Source organism: Aedes aegypti, chromosome 2, assembly GCF_002204515.2.
Source record: "Aedes aegypti strain LVP_AGWG chromosome 2, AaegL5.0 Primary Assembly, whole genome shotgun sequence".
NCBI lineage: Eukaryota > Metazoa > Arthropoda > Insecta > Diptera > Culicidae > Aedes > Aedes aegypti.
Genome location: NC_035108.1, coordinates 344,392,312 through 344,411,959, shown reverse-complemented (window position 1 = coordinate 344,411,959; position 19,648 = coordinate 344,392,312). Strand labels below are relative to the sequence as shown.

Here is a 19,648-nt window from a genome sequence, read left to right as displayed (position 1 = left end):
CAAATTAATAAATTAGGGAAAATTTCGCGAGTAGACAGAACATTGAGTTACATTTCTAATGTTCTCTCTACTACCTTTGTGGGGAACGTCAATTTTTTGAGCCCCACGGGATGACGAGGTTTCGTTTATGGGGGCAGGATTCGTCATCAACATGATAATTTTCAGGATTTTCGTTCGCAATCATGAATATTTTTATGAAAATGTGTTCACTGTATTTTATTCTCCAACCGAAACACAGTGAACACATTTTCAACGAGTAAATCCCAGTTTTGAAAAATTGTTTTGTTGAAGTTTTGTTGAAGTTTCGATGACGACGATGACGGATCCTTGAACGTTAAAATGTTTGGGTCCTCTAGTCAATCCCGTAAATGATTGTATTTTGGTAAGCTCGATGACTTTTAGTCGACAGCAGATCAGTTGTTGTCTTTGTTGTTAAAATTTATTGTAGGTCCATTTTTGCACTGTCATAGTTTGTATTACGTGCAAAAAATGTGTTAAATTTGTCCTTAAAAACTTATCGAAGGAGCTAAACTTCAATCAACTCGTTGGTACTAAACCCCCACCTTCTATTTTATAACACCAAAACCGCTGTTGAATTCATACTCTACCAAACGTAATGCCACGCTGAAGTAACACACAAAGTAGAACCTTACAAATATACAATTTTTGCATTAGCATTATTCAACAATAACATCACAAACGCCTGCAATATGCAAGTATGATCGTGTGCAATATGCAAGCATGATCGTGTGCGTACGTTTACTGCACCACTAACCGTCTTGCTTCTAAGGCAGCGTCCATTTATTACGTAACGCTTAATTTGGAAATTTTGACCCCCTGAAAAATTGCTAACAAAACCGAACCTTGTCACCTTTATTCACAGAAGAGAGGATCGATGAAGAGAAATCGATCATTGGACTAGCGCCCTTTTTCTAGCACACGCTTGATTTTGCTTTCTTTCTAGCTATTTGAGCACGTCTCAAACCATGTGCTTTCTTGGATGGAGCATTTAATGTTCATACCTTTGTAAGGTTCCAGTCAATTGGCTTTGGGATTTTTGCACATTATTTAGTGATTTATCGCAAATGCATCATTTTCACATTAGAAGCAAGACGATATCCTTAAGGTGTTCATTTTAACACCTCTTCCCCTATTGACAGCAGTGTAATTTAACGGCAGTTTCAGTATAGTTACACATCAGTTTCAAAATAACATAAGATTTCTGGCTAACTGATGTGTAACAAACGAGTAACTTGCTGACGGTGGTCAACACTACTGACCAAAAATGTTCATACGTATCGTGAATTTTGATATAAGAACTTGACAAGTTTATGACCAGTTATTGTTTGCATAGATATTTTTCCAGTGACGAATTAAAATTGTTGGATTCACAATATGCAGCCTTTCTAACAACTTCTTAATAGTTGTCATTATTTAAGATTGGCTGTCTTCAAACAGTTATTCGGAAGTGTATATGCAGCCTGATGAAATTAAATGGCGGTTTATGATAGGCAATCAAGAAAATCCAACAGCGGGATACGAAAAAAACGTGATTTTGGAATCACAAACAATGAAATACAAATGAGAAACACTACTGATTTGAGTAACAGTGTAAATTTCCATTTTTTTATGGCATTTACAATGGCATATTATCTAAGCAATCCACGTATCATGTATTATTCAATTTAAAATTATAAGATATTTCATGAGCGCGTCGATTTTGAGCAAGTAAAATGATTGATTTCATCACAAATTTTAATCTGCATGTTGAATTTAGTATGTACATGTGAATAATTACGCGTTCCAAGATAATAGGCATAATATTTGTTGACATTCAATTCTAAAATGGTTGTTCGGTTTCAAAACTGTCAGAATGAAACAATAAGTTCAACGTCGTTCCTTTTATTTTGTCGCAGGAAAACCCATGCGTAATCAAGAAATTGCATATCCGTCGTCAGTAAACTTCTTATGTAACGACCAACAAGTTACATAAGTCTCGACTTTTTGCGCTTTTTCGGTTACATAGCAGTATGTTTCCAGGTTACAATGTTTCCTATTGTAACTATTGAATATGTTAAGTAGTCGTTGCTGTTACTTACTTGTAACAATGTGTGCTGCTTGGGTTAAGAGTCCGTTATATGAATCAAAACGGTATAATTAAGAATAATTTCAAATTTATTATTTTATTATCAAAATGTTATTAGTTTAGGTAAGCAAGTAAACGAAAAAAACCGTATATAGTACTATTCCATTTAATTCCAGTTGAAGAAGTAGCTTGTTTTCTTCAACTCTGACGCGGTTCTCTGTGTTGATGCGCAAAATCTGCGATCAAATTGCGTTGACACGAAATCCTAGCTGCGATTGATTGCTAGTTTGCACTGATTTTTCAACCATCTACGTCAGAAAAAAAACAAGTGATTGATGGCCTTCAACCGGACGGCCGTGAAATGTTTTTTTTTTTTTGCATTATGTGCATCTCCACCATGATAGAAGGTACCTGTTTTCTATTGCGGGAATCTGTGTACATTGCCAGCGGCAGCCGGGAAACTGCGAAACGCTTTTATAGAGGAAATAATCGGATCAAATGACCAGGAATAGGAGCTCCTTTATGGTTTCACCGTCGTAAACGTGAGAGCTGCTTGCTTCCGAAGGACATGGTTGATGGGTGGATAGGAGGTTGAAGGTAAGAGGAACGATTCTAAAACCTGAAAAATGACGACCACGACGACGTTGGTTTTGCGATTCATTTTACAATATCGTCTTGTTCTTCTCGTAGAGAGGATAGCTTTGAGATTATTGTAATCTAATTCTAAACCATTAATTCTTGCTGCGTCGGAATTTTGTTTTCTACACCATTGCAGTGAAGGTAACTGGATATGAGGCATGATTTGTTGGATAATCAAGCTAAATATAAAACGTAACATTATTACGCACATTGATACATGTATGTAGATACCTTTCACAGGCAAATGATTTTTAATACACCCAAGACGATATTGCTTCATCAAAATGTTGTAACTTGGTGATTTTATTTTTAAATTTATTTTTTTTTCAAAATCAGGGGGATTAGTTTTACCGAATGAGGATTATAGTGTTTTCTAACACAGAACACCTTGATATAAGAAATGAATGTAATATTTGGAATAATAATAATTGAGAATGAAAAAAAAACTAATCCCCATGATTTTAAAGAAAATTGTATTTGAAAATATAAGTAAGTCATTAAGTTATGTAGTGTTTAAATAATTAGGATCGTCCTGGGTATTTAAGGGTCAATACCGTGAATGCGTTAGCCTTTTCTCAGACATACTTCTTCGAGTGGGAATTTATTGACTTCATTTCCAAAAGCAGAGTCAGTATCTGCAGTTAATTAGTAGGAAATGGCAACTCACCGACAATGGTAGCAAATATCAGCACCCCGGCCAGGAAGTCCGCCACGACAAACAGATATTCGGCGTCGTTTTCGGGCGTCGGCGTCTCCCCGATTGTCGTCAACGTCAACGTTGACCAGTAGAAGCTGTAGATGTACTGCCGGGACAGCGTCAGATTCTTTGCTCCATTGATGTTGTACACCCAGTTGTCGGTGCTGAAACCAAGCGCGTAGCTTATTGCGAAGTAAAGACACGCATTCCAATGTATTAGTACTAAGATAGCTAAAACGACCTGTTGAGGGGATAAAGGTAAGGTAATCAATGTCGAAATCTGCGTCCGTACTCTATCTATTAGGATGATTCAATAACAAATACCCGAAAAACATTTACCCGAATAGGTAAAACATGGCTTTCAATTATTCTAAATACACCAAAAATTGTAAAACATTCTATATATTTTGGAGGTTGTGAATGATTCACACAAATATATACCTTTCAGGTAATCAGTTTTTTTTCGGGTATTTGTTGTATAATCACTAGAGGCTAGTTACCTTACATATCCTAAACGCGTTCGGGTAACCGGTGGCCGTCTCTGTCCGGTCGAACCATTCCCACATTCTTGGAAGACGCAGTAACCTATTAATTCTAACTATTATTGGACAGGGCAGCCGAGTGGCTGCACAGGAACTCGGCGCCCACCAGATGTAGGCCAGGTCCGTTGGCAGCATCGAGACCACGTCCAGCCACCAGCGCTGCTTCGAGAAGTAGTGCCTCCGCAGCTTGGACGCGTCGCGTACCAGCAAACCCTGCTCCAGGTACCCTGAAATGGATGAGAGGGAGAAAGTATACCAGGATTAGAATCTTTAGTGTTGGGAAGGAAGTGAATTTAATTGTCACAGCATAGGATGAAGGGAGGTACTCGTGGGTGATTGTTGCACAATTGAAATCAGTTCATAGTGAAAATATTTTTCCCAAATTTTGTCATTGAAGATAGAATGCTATTCCCAAGCTACCTCTTTTGGTTTCCTTGCTATTTTGATTATTCCAGTCAATCACGGAGTAGTAACTACGATCTGAAATTTTCCCAAGTTTTTTGAACATATGAAAACAATATTTAAATTGATTTATGGCAGATTTCCTTTTTCACACATGCATCTTGAGCATTCTTTTAGTTCATTGAAATCCACAGGTTTCTGTAAATATTCGTAAATCAATTTAAAAGTTGTTGGGGTTTCAAATTATGCTAATTTTTAAATCAAAATAACGAAATGATTTTGGATGAAAACTGATTTGAAAACTTTATCTTGGACCAGCTGGGATTCGAACCCAGACACCTTTAGCATTCCTCCTTGAATTGTATAAGGATTGCAAATAAAGACCTTAATCCCGAGATAACTACGCTCGGAATACAGTTGCAAATTGTATCTTGTTAATAGCTTTAGAAGGATGCAGTTTTCAACGTCCATATCAACGTTAATGCATGAGATCTTGGGCTTCAATATTAGAGGCGCTTTTAGCAGGAAGAGCCAGATACACGCTATGTCTGAACCAGACAATTAAAAAAATCGAATGTATACATCGGATTTTTTTTCTCGCTAGATATCAGTATTTTCATGATTCGAAAGTTTTAAAATATTCTATCGGTGAAATTTTTCCTATAAATTTTGTATGGATTGAAATGCGTTGAAAAATGGGATATTCATGGGGTTTAGTATGAAAAAAAAAGCTAAAACATGAAAAAAAACCTAAATTTCACCGATGGAATATTTTAAACCCTTAAGATTACGAAAAAATAATTTAAATACTGTACTCTTGCGAGAAAACCCCCGATCTACATTTGATTTTCATAATCATCTGGTTGAGACACAGCGTGAGATATTGATATTTTGTCAGGTTTGACAGGTTGTTTAAATCCAGGGCAGTTACGCTCAATTCACGTCCGAGGATAAACAAATTTCATGCAATACGACACCTGAATATTAACATTTTGGTGTGAAAATTCCATAAAAACAAATAAAATTTTGTTTCAGTGTGTACCCAAGTGTTTATTTTGACAGCAGACAAAAGTTGACATAAAAAAATTATAAATTCCAAGCGATGGGTCGAATTGATATGGCGACTCACAATTTTTTTCTGCACAAATGGTGTACAGAAAAACTGTCGTTCCGAGATTTGGCTAAAATCGCGAAGTGTCCAAATTGAATTTTTTCAACGCTTTGGCCAAAACAGATATTCCTGACGACGTACGATACATTCCAACAGAAAAATTTGGGAAAAATGATTTGTTATGACAAGCAATTTGCTCCTGCAGTATGAAAATACTACATATTTCACGACGGGTTCAATCAACAGCGAAAATTACAGAACTGAATGCATTAAAAAATTGCTTCTAACCATCTACTGAAAGCATACCATGCCTCCATTGTTTTTGCCAGACCTAGCATCGGCTCACTATGCTTCAGCTACTTTGGAGATGCTCAAGAAGGAAAAAGTCGAATTTGTAGAAAAATGATCGAATCCATCAAATTGCTCAGAACTACGCCCCATTGAAACATATTGGGCAATAATCAAACGACATTTTAAGAAGGATGGAAGAGAAGCAAGCTCCATCGTTTTTTTCAAGAAAATGTGGTCACAACGAACAGCAGCACAACGAAAAGTTCCGAAAAAAGTTGTGCACAACCTTATGGGAGGTATAATGAGAAAAGTAAGAGCATTCTCCAGCAATGCTCAATAAATGTTCAAATTTATGTGAATTTGGTCGAAATTACGTTGATTTCCTTGTATTTTAAGTAAACTCATGAATTTGTTCGAAAATAAACAGTTTACTGTAAAAAACACGTGTCTACTTTCTTAAATGAACAGGCCTAACTTCTATGAGTTTCTCCGGGATATTATAAGTAATTATTTTAATGATTTGTCAAATAATTTGACTATCAATTATCTTAAAAATTTAAAAATTCACTGAAAGACTCCTTCAGGATTGCTACGGTAATGTCTTCAGAAATTTCTTCACCTCCTCAATGTATTTGACAAACATCGCTTGTGCCATATCTGATGAAGTTTTTTTTGTATGGTATTCAGTTGGAGCTGCCTGACAGCTTAACTTGTCAAGGCTGAACCCTCGGTCTGGCTTTTGCCAAGTTTCCCCTTTACCAGGATCAATAATCAGACGGACTAGGCATTGGCGCCCACATGAACACTGCTTTTTATTAGTATTGTGACGTGGTAGTTTTTGAAAAATACCCATATTCCCTTGCTTCTGAAGGAAGCATTGTGAAAATCAGCAGCTCCATCAGAATTTGTTTGAAATAGTAGTGTAGTAGTGTCATTACTAATACTGTCTAGTCGAAATGGTTTTGAATATTTTGTCTTTCAAGTACTATTCTGATTACTCCTGTCTTTTACGTAAGATTAGAGTCTTAAATGTCAATTGTCGTCAAATCTTAACAAAATTAGGCTGTTTAGTAGTAGTTCTAGTTGATTTCAGCGTCTTACTTTCCATAGTCATTTTTATAGTGAATATTGAAGAGTAAAGTTACCTTAGACTTCTATTACAGTCTCCTAAAAGATTCACTTTTCGGTGGCAAATGCAATGCTTCATGACGCCTACTTTCTACTTGTAAATTTTGCGAAAATGAAGCTGGAAATAGATAATTTATACCGCTGCACTATGGTCCAGAAAGTAGTTTTACGCGGAAAGATGCATTTTGCGCTTTAGAATGAAAGATTGGACGAAAACGGTCTAAGTTGTTGTACAAAGTTGTTTGTATTAGTAAGGCCATTTGTTTGGTGTTATTGAAAATTAGGGTGGTCCACGTTTTCATAGAAATGGTGTAACTAACTATCTTATTTGTAGAATTTATATTATACATGCTTCAGCAAAGTTGTAGACCATTTAATTTCAAGTAACTTTGCTTAAAAAAGTTTTTTTGTATCTCTAAAATGACCGATTTAGAGCTTTTTTCCTACGGGGAAATAGGGTGGTCCGAGCAAAATTGGTTTTCTGGCTCTAGAGTTTTCAATTCAAATTTCTCATGAATGTAATCTATGAAACACTTTTAGGACTTTGAAAAATGCTGAATTTGGTGAGTGAAGAAACTCGCTATCTTCTTTCGTTTGGGAGTCATTGTTGTTTTTCTCTAAACAGCATGCCTACTTTGATTGTAAATATCTCTGATTGGGACAAACATAAAAAATATCTTTTGACTTCATTGTAAAGACAAAACAAAATTGTATATTATATCAAAAAATTACGGATGTGTTTTCTTTGGAACTCTAATAAAATGGCTTTAAAAACAAATATTTTTTTATCACAAAAACTTGAATAACTTTTGAAATAAAATAGAAACAAACAAGCTTTTTACATGAAAATTTGCGTTTTGTTAAGTTCTAAAAGTCGTTCATATACGACTTTGACGAGAAATTAATAATAAAAAAGCTAGAGTTGAAAAACTTATTTTTGTTGGACCACCCTGCGATGATTAGCAAAAAATTTTCTAGATTGGTCAAATTTTGAGCTACAGAAAAACTTTTTTTGGCAAAGTTGATCAAAATTTCAAGTTCTACTACTTTATCGAAGAGTTTAAACCAGAATTTTTGCAAATGAAAAAGTTGATTATATTATTTATGTGATATTGTGGACCACCCTAGTTTTTAATGACACAGTATGAAAGCTTACATTTTTAGAAACAATTTTGTAGAAGATCATTTTTGTCTAAAATTTCATTTTCATGCTCAAAATGCAAAATAATAAAGTACCGTCAAACGGGGTAACTTGCAACAATTTTTGACTTCAAAGCTATATGGATGAAAAATTTGAGGATTCAGATGAGACAAAAACCATCTAGTATCCTAATCGCCACGTGAAGAATACCACGCGGTATTAATTTTATCAGTATTTAGTTTTCTGTGAACAGGAGAGACGAAAAATATACATTTTTCATGCTACCCCTGATGTGGGGTAACATGTAACACACAGTGCTACCTGAGGTACACTATTGAAAACTTGAGCTATATCGTGTTATTATGATCATTTAATAATTTCCTGCAGTAAAAGTATGACAATCATTAGAAACAGGTACTGTACTCTTAGAAAACTAATTATCATGGATTGAATTATGAGTATTTAACCAATTTGATTAGAAACTTCATTTGTATTGCACACGAGGAAATTCTAGCATATCATAAGTCTTGACAGTAATTGGAAAGCCATTAAAATGATTTGATGCAACTTTTCTACAAATACAATTGTACTTTAGGTAATGCTTCACATAACTTACTGTTAATACAAATTCAAATCAAAGCGACCTATCACATATCGATATGTATGTTTTAAAATGGTCTTTGTTGTTGTTCTGAAACATTTTTTTTATCATATTTCATGCAGAATGTTCCTAATGGCAGATCTGCAAGTTAGTTTTCACACAGATTTTCATTTTTTTTTAATTATTTTCATAAAGAAAATAAATGTAAATCTAATAATAATGCGATTCATGTGAATTTTTCAATATTTAGTACCAAACGTGTATTGCATATATATCGGTACATAAATGTAATGTTACTGAACAAATTTATGTTCAATTTTGCCTATTTATGTGTTTTCGATGATAAACGGCAAGAAATATCAAACAATTGAGATCAAAATAGCTGTTGCAAGTTACCCCGCAAGGGTAGTCAAAAACGTTTTTGAAGTTTTATAGTGTTTGAGAGACAAAATATCAAAACTTTTATATTGTCAAATAGTACACTACCAAGAACTGTAACTGATGGAAAATGCCTCGAATGACATATTTCTATCGTTTCTGTGGTACGTGGAACGTATTTCGGCATAAATTTCAAGCAATCCAACGTTTAATATAATTTTCACCTCCGGCAACCCAAGAAAAAAAGAAACAATACCCAAACCCTCGCCAAAATCTTCTGCTGTATACCTGAGGTCAATAAATGGTGGAATAAATTATAAAAAAATTAACTCAATGCTGAACGAAACGACAATTCGGTTACATGTCGAAGTGTTGCAAGTTTCACCCCTGTTGCAAGTTACCCCGTTTGACGGTAATTCAGATTATGAAAATCTCCAAAATAGTTTTAGAGCCCTTTCTTTCTTATTTTAGATTTCTCGTTAAAATGGTCTATGAACGACTTTTAGAACTTTACAAAACGCAAATTTTCATGTAAAAAGAATGTTGATATCTATTTTATTTCAAAAGTTATTAAGGTTTTGTGATAAAAATTATTTGTTTTTCAAGCCATTTTATTAGAGTTACAAAAAGAACACATCTGTAATTTTTTGATATAATATACAATTTTGTTTTGTTTTTTGAATGTTTGTCTTAAGTTTGCCCCAATCAGAGATGTTCACAATCAAAGTAGGCATGTTTTTGAGAGAAAAACAACAATAACTCCCAAACGGAAGAAGATAGCGAGTTTCTTCACTTACCCAATTACGCATTTTTCAAGGTCCTAAAAGTGTTTCATAGACTACTTTGATGAGATATTAGAATTGAAAACGCTAGAGCCAGAAAACCAATTTTGCTCGGACCACCCTATGTCGCCATAGGAAAAAAGCTCTAAATTGGTCAATTTAAGAGATACAAAAAAACTTTTTTGGGCAAAGTTGCTTGAAATTAAATGATCTACAACTTTGTTGAAGCATGTATAATATAATTTCTACAAATAAGAAAGTTAGTTACACAATTTCTATGAAAACGTGGACCACCCTATTTTTCAATAACACCCAACAAAGGGTATTGCTAATACAAACAACTTTGTAGAAGACCGTTTTCGTCCAATCTAAAGCGCAAAATGCATCTTTCCGCGTAAAACTGATTCCTGGACCACTGCACTGTGCGCTGTAACAAAAGAGGTATTTCTTATTATGGCAATGTAAAAACCATAATAAAATAAGATTGTCGACACTTATTTCTACTCAGTGAATCTACTAGTCATTTTCCTAAGAGTTCGTCGTATATGATAACTAGCTAGCTAATAGTAAGAGTGGCTACGGATCATTCTGGTTAACAAAAGGCAAACTGAACGTCACCAATAGTATTAATGTCCCCTTCGAATATTTGAAATGGGCATCAATTCTATCAATGACGCAGAATGTCCGTTGGATCACATCCGAGATATTATTGCGTCTATGCCATATGAATTATGACGCGGCTTTAAGAAAAAATGCCAAAATGTGATACCACCACTACAGGTTACGCCTTTGGTTTCCATCATATGGGCTAATGGATTCAAGAAAAATAAGTGAGTGGAAAGAAATATGGTCATTACTCTCGAAAACGTATTATTATTTATGGAGAATCACGAATAACTAATGAAAATGGCCTATTTTAATATTTAAATAATACTTTTGCATTAAACTCGATATAATTTGAAAATGGCTACTTCTAGAGAAATTATACATGTAATCATTATGGCTTAGAATCATTTCAAGATGCTTACTGTATCATCAGAACGTATTTATTTTGACAAAATATCAAAATTTTGAAAATCGACCAAAAGTTGTTCCTAGAAAAACTTTTTTATTAAAAATTTCTCCATCATGAAACTTTGTCCCAAACATCTGTTTACTATCAAGATTCTATGATGAAAATTTAAAAAATATTCAACATGGGGTTTTTGTGTAATTTAAAAATTAAGTTTTATTTTTGAATTTTTTATGAAAATTAATAAAATATTTTTTCAGTGTATATTTTTTTCTTATAGTCCAAACGGTTTGCTACAACTTCTTCATAGAACATTTTTCTCTAAAATCAACAGTTTCGGAGTTAGAATTTTGCAAATAAGTAGCATGCAAAAATGTATAGGCCATTTTAAAAAGTAACATTTGAGTTAAAATGATCAATTTTTCTATGGAAAACACTTATTCTACCATACCAAAAACATGTGCAAAATTTAAGCCAAATCGAAGACTATCGAGCACGATTTTTATTTTTTTCGACTCATTCTGGGTGGAATTCGTCAGGAGTGGAAGGAAGGAGTGAAATGCCCCATCTACAAGAAAGGCGACAAGTTAGATTGTGAGAACATTCAAGCGATCACCATTCTAAATTGAGCCAACAAACTATTATCCCAGATCATCTTTCGTCGTCTGTCACCCATAGTAAACGAGTTCGTTGGAAGTTATCAAGCCGGCTTCGTTGACGGCCGATCGACAACGGACCAGATCTTTACTGTAAGGCAAATCCTCCAAAAATGTCGTGAATACCAGGTCCCAACGCATCATCTTTTCATCGATTTCAAGGCGGCATACAATAGTATCGACCGAGAAGAGCTTAGGAAAATCATGGACGAGAACAGCTTTCCCGGGAAGCTCACGAGACTGATAAGAGCGACGATGAAAGGTGTGCAAAACTGTGTGAAGGTTTTAGGCGAACATTCCATTTCGATTGGATCCCGCCGGGGACTACGACAAGGTGATGGACTTTCGTGCCTGTTGTTCAATATTGCACTAGAAGGTGTTATGCGGAGAGCCGGGCTCAACAGTCGGGGTACGATTTTTACGAGATCCAGTCAATTTGTTTGCTTCGCGGATATGGACATTGTCGGCCAAACATTTGAAAAGGTGGCAGACCTGTAAATCTGCCTGAAACGCTTATAAGGCCGATAGTCCTCTACGGGCATGAAACGTGGACGATGCTCGAGGAGGGCTTGCAAGCACTTGGAGTCTTCGTACGTCGGGTGCTTAGGACGATCTTTGACGGTGTGCAGGAAAACGGTGTATGGCAGCGAAGGATGAACAACGAGCTCACCCAATTCTACGGCAAACCCAGTATTTAGAAGGTGGCCAAAATTGGAAGGATACGATGGGCAGGGCATGTTGCAAGAATGCTGGACAGGACCCTGCAAAGATGGTGTTCGCTTCGGATCCGGTTGGTATAAGAAGGTGTGGAGCGCAGCGAGCTAAGTAGTCGGATCACGTACGCATCGATTTGGCGAGCGTGGGGCAGAACCGAGGATGGAGAGATGCGGCCACGATCCGAGTATTGTGTCGTGTAATTGTTGATTCAGTGTTATCTGTTTAGATGATAACTAAATAAATGAAATGAACGTTAGTGAAAAATTGTAGCTAACGTTGATGAACTCGTGCGTGCCAAAAGCTCAGATTCTCAGAAAATCCTCCAAGTGAATCGTGATTCTCTGATTGAGAACCCACGTGCATCCTTGGCAGGCAATAAGAAGAAGCTGAAATCGATGAATAATTAATAGCCCGGGATGGGGGAGAAGATGAAAATAAATCTCGTCAATTAGAGAAGGCAGCAAAAGACAAATTAATTCTCGCGCGCCGGTTTCTTCCCCCGTGTGATCTGATCCGTCCTTGTCTCACGTGGGAGGTGGTCGGCCATGGTGGCCTCAACTTCCGCCTTGACCGTCGATCCTTGTGACGTTGAGCACGGTACGTGGTTGGACTTTGGGGATGCTAATTAAAATAGAATTTTCCTCTCCTTCTTGCACGCTGGTTGGGTTTAGAGTTTCGTTTGAAGTGTGGCAATGGAAAGACACACAGGGATCTGATTTCTTGGTTCAATGAATATTCAAAGGTGAATGAATGGAATGATCCCTATATTTGTCCTTTCGCAGCTGGGGGTAAGTGAATCTCCTGTATTGATTATGTGAGATTTAGGAGAACCTCGTGAAAAAAATTGTATTGAAATGCCTTAACAGCAGTCTTTATAATATACCTGGAAATATAAAATCTTACAAGGGAATTCCTAGAGGAATCCATGAATGAATAAGTTCATAGAATATGTTGGAACTTCTGAAGGAATCGTTCGAGTCATTCGACACCAGCATGTATTCGTAGAAAAATTTCAGAATAAATCCCTGAAGTGAATCCTGGAACAATATAAATATGTTGCGGGCTTCGTGGCCGTGCGGTTAGTGTTGTCAGGCAGTTGAACGCATCGTGTCATGAATAAATGGCTGAAGACGGTGTTCGTGTCTTTTACATAATCTGTGCCGGGAAAATGTCAAGAGGAATCTCTTATTAATCCTATCTAAACCGATTGCGAAAGCCCGGTAGAGGTCAAAAGTTTATTTCTTGTATCTTCCTTTTTCAGCCAAATAAGACAAAAATAACCCCAATGCACACTGAAACTTAAGATGGGAAAACACATGAAATATTTAAAAGGGATTCATAGGCAAATAAAATAATATAATAATAGGAAATCTATCAGTACAGCCCTGCAGTTATATAAAGCTTCGCATCAGAGATAAGGCAGATGTATGCTACTCTCCAATAAGAAAAGGGCATTCCCAAACGATGTGTTCACAGCGAACCTTCAATTTATCAAAATGCAATCAATAAATAGATAAACGTGTCCCATGAAATTCGGTAGGTCTAATCATTCGCAAGAACTCTTTTCGACGTCTTCCCAAAAAATCTCCTAATGGCTCCATTTCGAATCCAATCAACGGACATCGCTCCCACCTTTTTTCACACCCATGGTCGACGCATTTCATTTCGCCGAAAGGCTATCGAACGACCGCCAGTAGATAAAAACAGAAGAAATCACGACGTCATTTCTAGGATCGATTTCTGGCAATTCATAACGATCCCCCCCCCCCCCTCGTGCATCAAACCAAGCTTCAGTTTTTCCCATTGCGAAATGACCTTTGTCAATTGGTTTATGCTTATCGTTCACATCGGTATCATCATCACCATCATCATCACCTTCATCGCCTTCGAGTTCGACTGATGGCCCATTCATTCGCATATCCACCCACCGATGTTGAATCCTCTTGGCAACAGAGTGCGAAAAATTGGATTAGGGTCGCACCCCGTCTGCGTTTCGGAAAAAGCCAATATGGGAGAGATAGCATACCTGCCTGGAACTTTCCCACTGTAAGGGTATGTGGTATGCTGTCGATACGGGACGAAATGATATTTTCATCTTCATCTTCATCATCTTCATCATCTTCTTCTTCTTCTTCTTCTTTTTCTTCTTCTTTTTCTTCTTCTTTTTCTTCTTATTCTTCTTCTTCGTTATTAACTGAGAGCTTACTATGTCAATGACCATTTTTTACATGCGTATATCGTGTGGCAGGTACAAAGATTCTCTATTCCTACTCTAAGATTTCCAACCCGGAAAGATCCTCGACCGGTGGGATTCGAACCCACGACTCTCAGCTTGGTCTTGATGAATAGCTGCGCGTTCACCGCTACGGCTATCTGGGCCCCTGTAAGAATATACTACAATAATCAAAAATTACATTCACTAGCAAAAACAATATATCGCTTGTGGATGCTATATTCACGTTCAAACAATTTTCGCATTTTTTATGGGCTATACTGTACAGTCATCTCTCTCTTACACGATATTTCCCCTAACTCGATGGAATGCGTGGTTCTTTCAATCTAGCATGCCTTGATACCTTTGTAAGTCGATACCTCTCTAACTCGATGTTCCCTAACTCGATGCTATCTGTTTCAGTTTCCCAAGTAAGTTCACCTCTCTAACTCGATATTTTCATGAAAAGTCCCAAATGCCCTCCAAACGTTAATAAATTTCATGAATTTGATCATTATAATTAAATTGATAGTGAAATGGAGGTTTACTGCCAATTTCTGGGTGCTAAAATTTTTAATTTTTGCTGATCGGTAAAAAAGTATCACATAGGTAAATGTGGTAAAATTATATTGTTTTTGACGTGAAAATAACTATTCTGAATGTATTATGTCAAAATAATAACAAGTTTAAAATTTGAAAAATATGTGTTCTGTATCTCGATACTTCCCTAACTCGATGGTCCCTTCAATATCGAGTAAGGGAGAGTTAACTGTAGTGTAGACTAGAGTAGACTAGGTACTATGATCAACATTTCGTGAAATTCCGATCAATTTCTCAAATTTCAAAAGTCTTCCAAAATATTTTAAATTCACGAAACGAAATTTTAAAATTGGAATTACAAATTTTTGGATTTCGTGGAGTGTTGCTATGGAGCATCAATTCCAGAATCATTCGAAACACCGCATACCTTTATCCCACAGTCACATCGCTCACCACTCTCAACACAACCACATCCCTTGCGTAAGCTGACGGTGGGGATTTTGGGGGATTTCATCGTTACCACGAATTGGGTGCTCAAAGCAATGCGGGACCCTATTGCTGCCACACGTGTGTGATTGGAAAGTAGTTTGTCTCCTGACTTGCTAGCTTTCCGTTCCCGGTTTTTGGGACGCTTTTTTTTTCTCAACGGGACACAAGTAGTGATTTGAATGTGGAACGACAAACTGTACAGAGATTACGGATCGAAGATTGGGTTTGGGATTCCCTCTCGTCGTCGCCGTCCAATGTCCAACCCATTCTCATTTGTCACCGATTGATGACAGTAATAGGAGGACATTGACGTGACACCGTCTGGCTTGCATTCGACTCTCTGGCATCCAAGTGAGGATTCCCCATTGGGATTTGATAACAAAATGATGAGAAATCTTGTTGCCCAGTCGTCATTTTTCTTCCTGGTATTACAACAGCCAATCCATATTGGTACAGCATACAACATGGCTGGTCAGAAAATTGGTTTGAAGATTCAAAGCTTGTTCTTAGGGCAAAGCTTCAATTTTTTGTTAATAAGTATACTACAATTTAAATTTCTCTTGGATGTTTTCGATATGATTTTTGCAAGTTTAGTTTATTGGAATTCCTTTCATCGTGACAACATGTCTACTTGACGGTTTGAAATAAAGAGCTTTTGTTTATGTGGGAATATTATAAGTTGAGTTTTGGAAGCATAAGAAGTAATCTTCTATTTCTGTAAATATGAGGAAAATATATTCAACCTTCTCTGCAATCGATTACAAATGACAAGCAGGCTTCGTCCTTTGACGGACTATCGATGTATGTTTCGCATGTATTACAGTTGGCTCGTAAATAATAGAAAGTGAAGCCTATAGGATTGAAAACCGCTTCATGGAATATTTGAAATGTAAAAGGGACATGCTCAGAGTTAGCGTAAATAATCAGTTGATTTTTTTGATATCATTATGTTATTCACCGTTCCTCGGGTTGTCCTGTCCGTTTTGGCGATAGTGTCAGGTTGTTTCCACTCTTTCGATTCTGAAGACAATAAATCATTTATGGCGCTTCAAGTGGGACTCGGACTGGGTTCGGTTCAATATTTGTGTTTCCTAAACCCCCCAATCAAGCGAGTGTGATATGATTGTTTTCTCTGCTTAGTTTTCAGGTTTTTTGCGACACAAGGGGATTGAACCCGAAAGAAGTGTCAGAAAATGACTCCGTTTATTTGAGGAGGAAAGATCGTAATTCCTAGTTTGCTCTCGTTTATTGAAACAGTGCGAGGAATGATAGCATAAGCGGATTCGTTTGTGGTGTTTTGCGATGGAGATCCTTACGGTAAACGTTGCGTTGTATCCTTTGTGGAATCTTCCGAGTCATGAACTGCGATGCAGGAAATCGAAGCAGCCTCTAGCCCAGGTTCTTTAATTCAAGAGAGGAAACATAGGGTGCTGTCAATCGTGGTCATTTGTTCCGAATTTGTAGGATTTGGGCAGGAAATCTTGAAAACCTTGAAGAAAATAAGCGCAAATGTTCAACGTTTGACGACAAAACTGAATGTTTGTTCAAAGTTGTATTGAAAGGTCTCTCAAGAGACTATAAGTCACCTGAAGAGATCAAAAATGGAATAAATGATTTACTTGTATTTACCCCAGTCCAAGTAATCATTATGAAAAAGAGAACCCAATCTGGCATTGTTCTAGAAATCCATCTACGATTGATTTGGTCTTAACCGGCTCTAGTCATCTTTGTAGCCAATTAGTTACTCATGCTGATTTTGATTCTGATCATGTCCCTGTGACACTTCAAATATCCCATGAAGCAATTCTCAATCCTATCAGCTCCACTTTCAATTATTTTCGAGCCGACTGGAATATATATATATATATATATATATATATATATATATATATATATATATATATATATATATATATATATATATATATATATATATATATATATATATATATATATATATGTATATATATATATATATATATATATATATATATATATATATGTATATGTGTATATATATATATATATATATATATATATATATAAATATATATATATATATATATATATGTATATACAGTCGACTCTCCACAACTCGATATTCTATAACTCGATATACTCTATAACTCGATGGATTTTTCGGTCCCTTCAAATTTCCATACATCCTGCTCTCCATAAGTCGATATTTCTATAACTCGATATCTCCACTAGTCGATATCACGTGGGAGGTAATTTTCCCTCCATAACTCGATATATATTTAAAAATCATTCTTATTTGAGGAAACTAGGTCTAATCCATGTTTGGATGTGAATAAATACTTTCAGGTTGTTATAATTTTTGAAAACCCTGAAAATAGTATTAGTAAAGTTAAGGAGATTTTTCAAGCATTTCGAAAAAGTCTTCAAATAACAGTTTGTAAAATACTATCAACAAAATAATATTGCTTTCATACAAAAGTGATCATATATGTATTGGAAATACAGAAATTTGTTCCTTCGATTTTGTGATTTTTTGTGTTGGTATATTCTATAACTCGATAATTCTATAAGTCGATGGTCCCTTGAATATCGAGATATATATATATATATATATATATATATATATATATATATATATATATATATATATATATATATATATATATATATATATATATATATATATATATATATATATATATAGATATATATATACAGTGGGATTCCGATTTTGGCATGCTCCGTTTTTGGCATGCTCCATTTTTGGCACCCCCCGATTTTGGCAACAAAATGGATCCGTTTTTGGCAACATTTTTTAATTTCACCAAAATTAGTAGTTTTTTGTAAACATCATAGTGTTTTCCAAACAGCAGATCAGATCAGCTTCACGTTGATCTCATTGCACGGCTCCATCTCAGACGATATTTCATCAAATGCTACCAACTACTAGGGACCCCGTATTATTTAACCCTCTAATACCCAACCCCGCCTTTAGACGGGGTACACTTTGGAATTTTGTGTATTTTTTCGTAGCTCGGAAATTAAAATTATTTTATTTTTGGCTTAAACCTTGACTCATAAAACGCATATAAGAAAAGTTTTTTATGATTTTTGAAACTTTTTTGTATTATTGAAAATTGTTTGAAAAACTGTATTCTTATATAACCTACAAATGCCTGGGATTCATTTAACGTGTATTATAAAAAATCGTACCTTTTATATTTTTCTACGATCAACCTATCACAGAAGAAGAGCCTGATGGTATTGAAATGATTTTAAATCTGTTTTACCGTTAGTTACACGGAATATAAAATATGTTCAAGAAAAAAATTAAAAAATACAAATTTTTAAAAGTATAGTAAAAACTCAAATTTTTATTATTGTCAAAAATCAGTAACCAGAAGAGGCTTCAAGAAAAAAATGAAAAGGATAGGGATGTTCAAAAATAAAAATAATAAAAATCAAAAACCAAAATTCATAAATTTGCGAAGAAAAATAAATCATTGCCCAAACCGTGTTTAGAATGATTTTAGATAACGAAAAATAATATTTAGATCGAAAATAAAAATTTGGGTATTAGAGGGTTAATTCGGGATGGTCTTGTGATCGCAGTATTTCATGAAGTCATTATTCTCTTTAAGTATCTCAACTAGAGCTCCAATATGTTTTCTCTGGCTTCCATACTATGCAAGCAGCCCATTTGAGTCTGTCGTCAATTGATACACTTAATTAAAATCATGTTTTTCAGATTTGGAATAACCCGTTCGAACAAAACACAAGCACTGACACAAGAGCAACAAAAAGACAGTAGTTTCTTTCCTCGTAACTTGTGCCACTTATTTCGTCACTTGAAATGCGTCAAAACTTTATTTTAATTAAAATCACTAAATCAATCGATAATTATTAAAAGCTTTGTTCCCTTTTCAGTTGAGATCCTGTATGACGTTCGATTTTTTTGGACAATCATACGTTTTGTAGCATTGGTATTCAGGCTAGTTTATACTGCGAAAGCTTTTACAGGATCTTAGGTCTTTTTAGAGGGCTTCTAATGATTTCAAGTGGATTCTTGAGGATACTGAGCAGGATCTGGGGAATCTAAGCTGACATTAAAGGGTTCCTGTGGGATCCTAAGGAGGTTTGATTGGTTATTGCGGATGCTTCGTAAATTCTAGTTTCTAGCAAACTCTTGGGAATTTATAGGGCGTCCTATGATTTTATAGCGGTATACTTTGGATTTTGAGTATT

General features: G+C 35.6%; 1 protein-coding gene across 1 annotated transcript in view; it reads right to left on the bottom strand.

Moving 5' to 3' along the window:
- Positions 1 to 19,648, bottom strand: part of LOC5569051 (cyclic nucleotide-gated cation channel subunit A) — a 304,593-nt gene that overhangs the window by 53,425 nt on the left and 231,520 nt on the right. The window contains exons 6-7 of the mRNA XM_021846153.1: positions 3,923 to 4,191; positions 3,393 to 3,663 (exon numbers count right to left, since the gene is read on the bottom strand). Coding sequence (XP_021701845.1) covers positions 3,393 to 3,663; positions 3,923 to 4,191 — 540 coding nt within the window. The remainder of the gene's footprint in view (positions 1 to 3,392; positions 3,664 to 3,922; positions 4,192 to 19,648) is intronic.